The sequence below is a fragment of the Hemiscyllium ocellatum genome, chromosome 38, assembly GCF_020745735.1.
Source record: "Hemiscyllium ocellatum isolate sHemOce1 chromosome 38, sHemOce1.pat.X.cur, whole genome shotgun sequence".
NCBI classification, from domain to species: Eukaryota; Metazoa; Chordata; class Chondrichthyes; order Orectolobiformes; family Hemiscylliidae; genus Hemiscyllium; species Hemiscyllium ocellatum.
The window spans coordinates 33,111,390-33,122,583 of record NC_083438.1 but is presented as its reverse complement, the minus strand read 5'-3'; the positions used below and the strand labels follow the sequence as shown (position 1 = coordinate 33,122,583).

At 46.2% G+C, this 11,194-nt stretch overlaps 1 protein-coding gene across 1 annotated transcript in view; it reads right to left on the bottom strand.

Annotated features, from left to right (window-relative positions):
* Positions 1-11,194, bottom strand: part of LOC132833864 (D(2) dopamine receptor A-like) — a 30,767-nt gene that overhangs the window by 2,163 nt on the left and 17,410 nt on the right. Inside the window, exon 6 of the mRNA XM_060852497.1 lies at positions 8,401-8,740. Within this exon, the coding sequence (XP_060708480.1) occupies positions 8,401-8,740 (340 nt within the window). The remainder of the gene's footprint in view (positions 1-8,400; positions 8,741-11,194) is intronic.

The following is an 11,194-nucleotide window of genomic DNA, read 5'->3' as shown; positions in this document are numbered from 1 at the left end:
CAAATATACACACATATTTATACACACATATATACACATGCACACACATACATACACACACATACACATATATACACACACATATGCACACTCACATATACACACACATACACATATATACACACACACATATACACACACACATATATATATATACACACACATATAAACACACACATACATTCACACAGACACACATGCTCACACGCACACATACATGCTTACATACATACACACATATGCTCACTCACACACACGCGCTCACAAATACACACGCTCACACACACATACACACACATGCTCACACACACACTCTCACACACACTCTCTCACGCGTGCACACACTCACACACACACATACGCACACACACACACTCACACACATGCTCACTCATGCACACACACACACATACATATACACACACATGCTCACTCACATTCACACACATGCTCACTCACACACACACACACGCTCACACATACACACTCACTCACATATACACACATATACACTCACACACATGCTAACACACACGCATGCTCTCACACACATGCTCTCACACACATGCTCTCACACACACATACACATTCACTCACACACACATGCTCACAGACACACATACACACACATGCTAACATTCACACATACATACACACATACACAGACATGCTCACTCACGCCACACACATACACACACACACATGCTCACTCACGCACACACATACCCTCACACACACATGCTCACTCACACACACACACATGTGCTCTCACACACACACACACATTCACATGCTCTCATATACACACACATGCTCACACACATACACACACACCCATATACACTCACATACACACACACACTCTCTCTCACACACACTCACATACACACATACACGCACCCACTCTCTCACGCACACACATGCTCACTCACACACACACACATACACACATTCACACACACACATGCTCACATACATGCTCACACACACATATACACATGCGCTCACACACATACACACATGCTTACTCACACACACATGCTCACATTCACACATACACATACACAGACATACTCACACACACACATACACTCACACACATACCCACACACTCTCACACACACACATACACACACACTCTCTCACACACAGAAATACAAACACCCACTCTCTCACGCACACACATACACACAAACATACACACACACTCTCTCACGCACACACATACACATACACACACATATACACATACACACACATATACACACATGCTCACACACACAAATACACACATACCCTCACAAACACATGCTCACTCACACATACGCACACACATGCACGTGCACACACACACACATGCACACACACACTCACAAACACACACATACTCACACACACACATGCTCTCACACACACACACACACACACTCACACACACACACACTCTCACACACAAACAAACATACACACACACTCTCTCACACACACATTCACACACACACATACATGCACCCACTCTCTCTCACACACACACACATACGCACACAAACATATGCACAAACTCTCTCACACACATACATTCACACAAACACACAGACATGCATACACACACATGCTCACGCACACATACACACACATACACAAAATGCTCACATATACACACACATGCTCTCACACATACACACAATACTCTCCTATACACACACACTTACACATACACATGCACACAGACTCCCACACACACACAAACACACACATGCTCACACAAACACACATACATACACACATGCTCGCTCACACACATACACACACACACATGCTCACACACGCATACACACACATGCTCACACACACATACATACACACATACTCGTTCACACGGATACACACACATACATATGCTTGCACACATACACACATGCTCACTCACACACATGCTTACACATACACACACGCTCACATACGCACATGTACATCCACATACACACATGCTCACACACACATACACATGCACATGCTCACTCACACACATACACCCATACACTCTCACACACACATATGCTCACACACATACATACACACACATGCTCTCACACATGCTCTCACACACACACACACACACACTCTCACACACACATACACATGCTCACACACACACGCATACACACACACTTTCTCTCACACACACACACACACCTACGCACACACCCACACACACACACGTACACAGACATGCTCACTCACATACACATACACTCACACACGCACACACTCTCTCACGCACACACAAACATTCACACACTCTCACACACATACACATACATACACACACACACTCTCACACACATATACACACACATTCTCACACACATATACACACACACATTCACACGCACACACTCACACACACACACACACACAATCACATACACACACATTCTGACACATACGTACACACACACATACACACACGTACACACACACTCTCTCACACACACATACACACACCCACTCTCTCATGCACACACATATACACGCACAAACATACACACACACTCTCACACACACATACACACACTTTCACACACACACTCTCACACACATACACACACATTCTGACACACACGTACACAAACGTTCACACACACACGTTCACACACACATACACACATGCTCTCACACACACATACGCACACATACACATGCTCACACACACATGCTCACTCACACACATACACAAACACACACATACACAAACACTCTCTCATACACACACATTCACACACACACATGCTCACACACATACACACGCTCACACACACATACACACATGCAAACACATACACACGCACACACACAAATGCTCACAAATACACACACATACACTCACATGCACATGCTCACTCACACACACATACACAGGCATGCTCACTCACATACACACACACTCCCAAACATAGACACACATATACACACACACACATACACACACACATGCTCTCTCACATACACACATACATGCTCACACACACATACACACACATTCACACACACGCTCACACATACACACTCACCTATATACACGCACATGCTGACACATACACACACATGCTCTCACACATACACACATACACACACCCGCTCACACACGCTCACACACACTTGCTCTTACACACACATTCACTCACACACATGCTCACTCACACACACTCACACACACATGCTCACACACATACGCACATACATGCTCACACACATACATACACACACATGCATGCTCACTCACACACACATGCACACACACATACACATGCTCACACACACACATACACACTCACCCACACACACTCACCCACACATGCTCACACATACATACACCAACATACACACATGCTCAAACACACATGCTCACTTACACACACACATATACACACTCTCTCACACATACTAACACACACACATACACACAACCACTCTCTCTCACGCACACACATACACACACACATACACATACACACACACATTCACACACACATGCATGCTGACTCACACATACACGCACACATGCTCACTCTCACACGCACATGCTCGCTCACGCACATACACACACATGCTCACACACGCATACACACACATATGCTTACACGCATACGCACACACTTTCTCTCACACACACTCACACACACACATGCTCAGACACACACACACATGCTCACACACACACACATGCTCACACACACACCCACACTCTCTCACTCACACACATACACATATACACACACACTCACACACACACATACACATATATACACACACTCTCATACACATATACACACACACTCTCACACACACATTCACACACACACATTCACACACACATTCACACACACACTCTCACACACATATACACACACACTCTCATACACATATACACGCACACTCTCACACACACATTCACACACACACATTCACACACATACACATTCTGACACACACGTACACACACACATACACACACGTACACAGAAAAACATACACGCACGTAAACACAAACATACACACATACACACATGCTCTCACACACACACATACACACATACCCTCACACACACATACACACACTTTCACACACACACTCTCACACACATACACACACATTCTGACACACACGTACACAAACGTTCACACACACACGTTCACACACACATACACACATGCTCTCACACACACATACGCACACATACACATGCTCACACACACATGCTCACTCACACACATACACAAACACACACATACACAAACACTCTCTCATACACACACATTCACACACACACATGCTCACACACATACACACGCTCACACACACACATACACACATGCAAACACATACACACGCACACACACAAATGCTCACAAATACACACACATACACTCACATGCACATGCTCACTCACACACACATACACAGGCATGCTCACTCACATACACACACACTCCCAAACATAGACACACATATACACACACACACATACACACACACATGCTCTCTCACATACACACATACATGCTCACACACACATACACACACATTCACACACACGCTCACACATACACACTCACCTATATACACGCACATGCTGACACATACACACACATGCTCTCACACATACACACATACACACACCCGCTCACACACATACACACACGCTCACACACACTTGCTCTTACACACACATTCACTCACACACATGCTCACTCACACACACTCACACACACATGCTCACACACATACGCACATACATGCTCACACACATACATACACACACATGCATGCTCACTCACACACACATGCACACACACATACACATACACATGCTCACACACACACATACACACTCACCCACACACACTCACCCACACATGCTCACACATACATACACCAACATACACACATGCTCAAACACACATGCTCACTTACACACACACATATACACACTCTCTCACACATACTAACACACACACATACACACAACCACTCTCTCTCACGCACACACATACACACACACATACACATACACACACACATTCACACACACATGCATGCTGACTCACACATACACGCACACATGCTCACTCTCACACGCACATGCTCGCTCACGCACATACACACACATGCTCACACACGCATACACACACATATGCTTACACGCATATGCACACACTTTCTCTCACACACACTCACACACACATGCTCAGACACACACACACATGCTCACACACACACACACATGCTCACACACACACCCACACTCTCTCACTCACACACATACACATATACACACACACTCACACACACACATACACATATATACACACACTCTCATACACATATACACACACACTCTCACACACACATTCACACACACACATTCACACACACATTCACACACACACTCTCACACACATATACACACACACTCTCATACACATATACACGCACACTCTCACACACACATTCACACACACACATTCACACACATACACATTCTGACACACACGTACACACACACATACACACACGTACACAGAAAAACATACACGCACGTAAACACAAACATACACACATACACACATGCTCTCACACACACACATACACACATACCCTCACACACACATGCTCACTCACACACACACATACACAAACACACACATACACAAACACTCTCTCTCTCACACACACACATATTCACACACACACATGCTCACACACTTACATACGCTCACACACACGCTCACACACATACATACATGCTCGCTCACACACATACACACACACATGCTCACACACACATGCACACGCACACATTCACACACACACATACACACACATGCTCACACACACTCACCCATACATGCTCACACATACATACACATACACCCACATACACACACGCTCTCACATATACTCACACACACACATACACACACCCACTCTCTCTCACGCATTCACATACATACACACATTCACACACACATACATTCACACATACATACACACACACACACGTACATACACACATTCTCACACACGTACACGCACACATTCACACACATATACACACACATGCTCACTCACACATACACGCACACATGCTCACACACATACATACGCACATGCTCACACACACACATTCACACACACATACACACATGCTCACACACACATGCTCATACACACATGCTCGCTCACACACACACACATGCTCACACATGCATACACACACATATGCTAACACACATACACACACATGCTCACTCACACACATTTACACATACACACACATGCTCACACATACACACGTACACACACATGCTCACACACACACACAAATACACATGCACATGCTCATTCACACACACATGCTCACTCACACACATACACCCATACACTCTCTCACACACACATTCACACACACATTCACACACACACATACACTCATGCACACATACTCACTCACACACATACACCCACGCACACATATACACATACATATGCTTACGCACACGCACTCACAAATACACACGTGCACACACACATACACAAACACATATACACACACACACATTCTCACACACACACACACACACACATGCTCACACACACATACACACAAATGCTCACTCACTCATACACACACATATACACATATGCTCACTCACACACACCCGCACTCACAAATGCACATACAGATACACTCACACACACACACACACACACATACACACATACACCAATACACTCACACACACACACACACACACACACACACTCACTCTCACACACACCTGCTCTCACACACACACACATATGCACACACACACACACAATGGTGCTCACTGTGCACTTCATTCCCTGGTCAGCGCTCCTCACCCACACTGCATCTGGCCTCTTTGCCAAGTGCAGGGCTGGGAGGTCAGTTCCTTGCTAATGTTTACCCTCTATCCACATTTCAAACAGGGTGACTCCAGAATGTCGTTCGCCGATTGTCCGAGCTCATTCTGATTCAGGGTGACATCACCGATCGTTCTCGAGCATTCAGACTCGTTTTAACTTTGGGAATTGTTCTCGATCATTGTGTCCCCTTGGAAACCAGCAGTTAATCTACCTCATTGTGGAAACCATGGGACCTGGCCTGTTGTTCCAGATCACAGTGAAACTTTGTACATTTATTTACAATTGGGAATCATTTTGTCGCACAGTGTTTTCCCAGATCATGGTGAGAACAGGAAATGCAACATAAGGTCATAGGTCATTGTGACTCAGTACATTATACTTCTAGATCATTGTGGGACCCTATTGTTCTGGACAACTGTGGCATCATGGAACATGAGCTTGTTCTAGACCAATGTGATTCAAACCTAGAATTAAAGCTCACCATAAATCCTTCCATCTTCCCCTCCTATTTGAGAACAGCAAAATGCACTGTGACAGTATAGCACTTGGTCTGTTGTTCTGGAACAACTCAGAGTCATGAACCTTGGTCTGTTGTTCGAGGAAAACCAAGGGTCATGAACTTTAGTATTGTTCTAGAATAAATTGTTATGTATTTTTGTCTATTGTTTTTGAATAACTCAGGGTCATGCACCTTGGTCTATTGTTCTAGAACAACTCGGGATCATGCACCTTGGTCTATTGTTCTAGATCATCACAGCGCCATGCAAGATAGCCCATTTGTCGAACTAATTCGAACAAACTAGACTATAGCCAATTGTTATTCATGCCTGAGAGGTTGGGTCAGTAAGTAAATCATTCCAGGTCATTGTGAATATTTATCAAGGTTATTGTGAGGTCTATCAATCTCGATCACGGTGATTTGATGATTGCATACTATAATTTGAGATAGTTGTAAGATCACAGAAGCCAGACTACAGTTCCAGATCATCGTGTTACCATCAGAGTCCGGATTCTCCAGATCATTTTGAGTCAAACTCACTCCTCATATTGCTCAAGATCATTGGGATTGGCAGAAATTTAGTCTGTTGTTTCATCGCCATTGTAACACCAGGAACGCAGCTGATTGGTCGAGATCATTATGACAATGTGACCTATTGTTCTAGAATCTTCCCGAAACTTGATACTTGGCCTGTTGTTCTAGATTGTCACTGATCATTATCACAACTCAACCTCCATCTTAAAGATTTAGGTCATTGTAAGATTAAGTGAATTGGTTTATAGTTCTGGATAATCACGACTTGAATTGCAGCCTGTTGTTCCAGATAATTGTGAGAACACGGAACATACACGGTTATAAATATCCTGCTGACTCAGGGCATCATACCCCGTTGTTCTAGGTTACTATGGTGACTCTCGAATTCAGTCCTAGATCGTTCTAGACTCACCTAAGACAATCGCTAACATCTGCGTTGCTTTCTTCTCCTTCTGGTGGGACGCCTTGCTCCTCGATGCTGCCTTGACGGCTGGGGCCTGTTCCTCATCCATGACCCTCAGCACCTCCAAGGTGTTGCTCCTGAAGAAACTCCCTGGGCCATCCCATTCAGGATCCCGGGACACTTCGACGGAGGACGGCGCCTCCCACTTTCCAGCCGTCAGGCCGGAGCCTGAGGCAATGGCGCACTGGAAAGCCAAGGGAGGTCCCGCCGGCCTGGACTTCCCAGGCTCCTCTCCGTGGTGGGCCCTCTCAGCTCCTTCCGGTACTGCCATCGCTTCCCGCACCAGCGTCTAGGATTTTCCCAGAAGGAACAGAAAAGAGGGGAAGTCAACAGCCAGAACCAAGGAGGGGACAAGGACTAAGGAAAAATCTGTTCGGTGTGCTGCAGCTGCAGTATGTGGGAGCTCCTGGACAACAGCACAAACACATCAGCACGAAGTGTTTGGTTAGAGGCTTGGTGTTGGAGGTTGAGGCACGGCAATGGAGCTGGGTGGGGGGGGGTGTGGTGGGGGAGGAAAACCATCCACAACAGGAGGGATAGGGTTTTCCTATTGGATCGGTACTCACGGACAGGAGAGGGTCACCGCCAACTGAGGAAGGTATAGAGACCCAGAGGGCAGAAACATCCCCAGCCTCTGCAAGTGTCCGATAAATCTGCCGTTCTCACGCTCTGTTTGGATGGACAGAGAAACTTTAGGGGAGGTATACAAACTGAGGGGGGGGGTGGAAATGGGCCCACTTTGACCAATAGCAAACTCAATAAGACACAAACAAGTAGAAGACAGAGGGGTTAGCTTTTCAGACTGGAGGCCTGTGACCAGTGGAGTGCCACAAGGATCGGTGCTGGGTCCTGTACTTTTTGTCATTTATATAAATGATTTGGATGTGAGCATAAGAGGTACAGTTAGTAAGTTTGCAGATGACACCAAAATTGGAGGTGTAGCAGACAGCGAAGAGGGTTACCTCAGATTACAACAGGATCTGGACCAGATGGGCCAATGGGCTGAGAAGTGGCAGATGGAGTTTAATTCAGATAAATGTGAGGTGCTGCATTTTGGGAAAGCAAATCTTAGCAGGACTTATACACTTAATGGTAAGGTCCTGGGGAGTGTTGCTGAACAAAGAGACCTTGGAGTGCAGGTTCATAGCTCCTTGAAAGTGAAGTCGATAGGATAGTGAAGAAGGCATTTGGTATGCTTTCCTTTATTGGTCAGAGTATTGAGTACAGGGGTTGGGAGGTCATGTTGCAGCTGTACAGGACATTGGTTAGGCCACTGTTGGAATATTGTGTGCAATTCTGGTCTCCTTCCTATCGGAAAGATGTTGTGAAACTTGAAAGGGTTCAGAAAAGATTTACAAGGATGTTGCCAGGGTTGGGGGGTTTGAGCTATCGGGAAAGGTTGAACAGGCTGGGGCTGTTTTCCCTGAAGCGTCGGAGGCTGAGGGGTGACCTTATAGAGGTTTCTAAAATTATGAGGGGCTTGGATAGGGTAAATAGACAAAGTCTTTTCCCTGGGGTGGGGGAGTCCAGAACTAGAGGGCATAGGTTTAGGATGAGAGGGGAAAGATATAAAAGGGACCTAAGGGACAACTTTTTCACACAGAGGGTGGTACGTGTATGGAATGAACTGCCAGAGGAAGTGGTGGAGGCTGGTACAATTGCAAAATTTAAGAGGCATTTGGATGGGTATATGAATAGGAAGGGTTTGGAGGGATATGGGCCGGGTGCTGGCAGGTGGGACTAAATTGGGTTGGGATATCTGGGTCAGCATGGAAGAGTTGGAGCGAAGGGTCTGTTTCCGTGCTGTCCATCTCAATGACTTGAAGGTGTGACCAGGGGGAGGGGTGTAATCATCAAAATGGCCGACGGTGCAATCTTCCCCTTTCAGCTGTTTTTTTTTCTCCCCCCCACTCAGACACCTGAGGTCGGGGCTCAAGATGGGATGAGCAGACTCCCTTCCTTGGCAGGATGGATGGGTTCGGAGGGAACATGGATAGCTTTACTGGGAAACCTGAGGATGACGCAATCCCCTCATGTCAGGGAGGACCAGCTCCGAGACCCAAGGCCCACAGGGGAAAGGGGGGGAGGGGTGTAGGGGGCAAGATGGAGGAACAGGAGTAGAAACTTCCGGAAGCTGAGGCAAAGACGGCCCTTCCATGAGAGACAGTGGAGACCAGAACCTTCCGAAAAGGAATTCCGAAGAAACAGAGGGAGGTCTGGGGATCTAGTGAGAGAATTGCCTCGCTCATGTCTCTCGAAGAGTATCAAGGTGGGATAGCAACGATCGATGTTAATGTGCCTGGGCTTCAGAGTCATCCCAACGGCGACAGGACAAAATGGAGACGCAGTGAGTCCCCGAATCCAGGCAGGATAAAGGATAGGGAAGGGAGCATCACGTGAATGGGCAGAGGGATGATCCATTGGGATTGTGTCCAATGGGAGTGAATGGGGAGGTGGTTGATCCATTGGGATTGTGGGCAATGGGAGGGAATGGGAAGGGTTATGATCCATTGGGAGTGAATGGGAAGGGGGTTGATCCATTGGGATTGTGACAATGGGAATGAATGAGCCGGGGAGGGGGTGGGGTTGGTGGGATTTGAATACCATGTTTGCGATTGGGAAGGTAATCAGGAAGTAACCCAGAAAAGTTCACCAGTGGGAAGGGAGATGGTGGCAGAGCTGACACGCCCCCCCCCCCACCCCCCAGTGTCTTTACCGCCATTGGGATTGTATCCAATGGGAG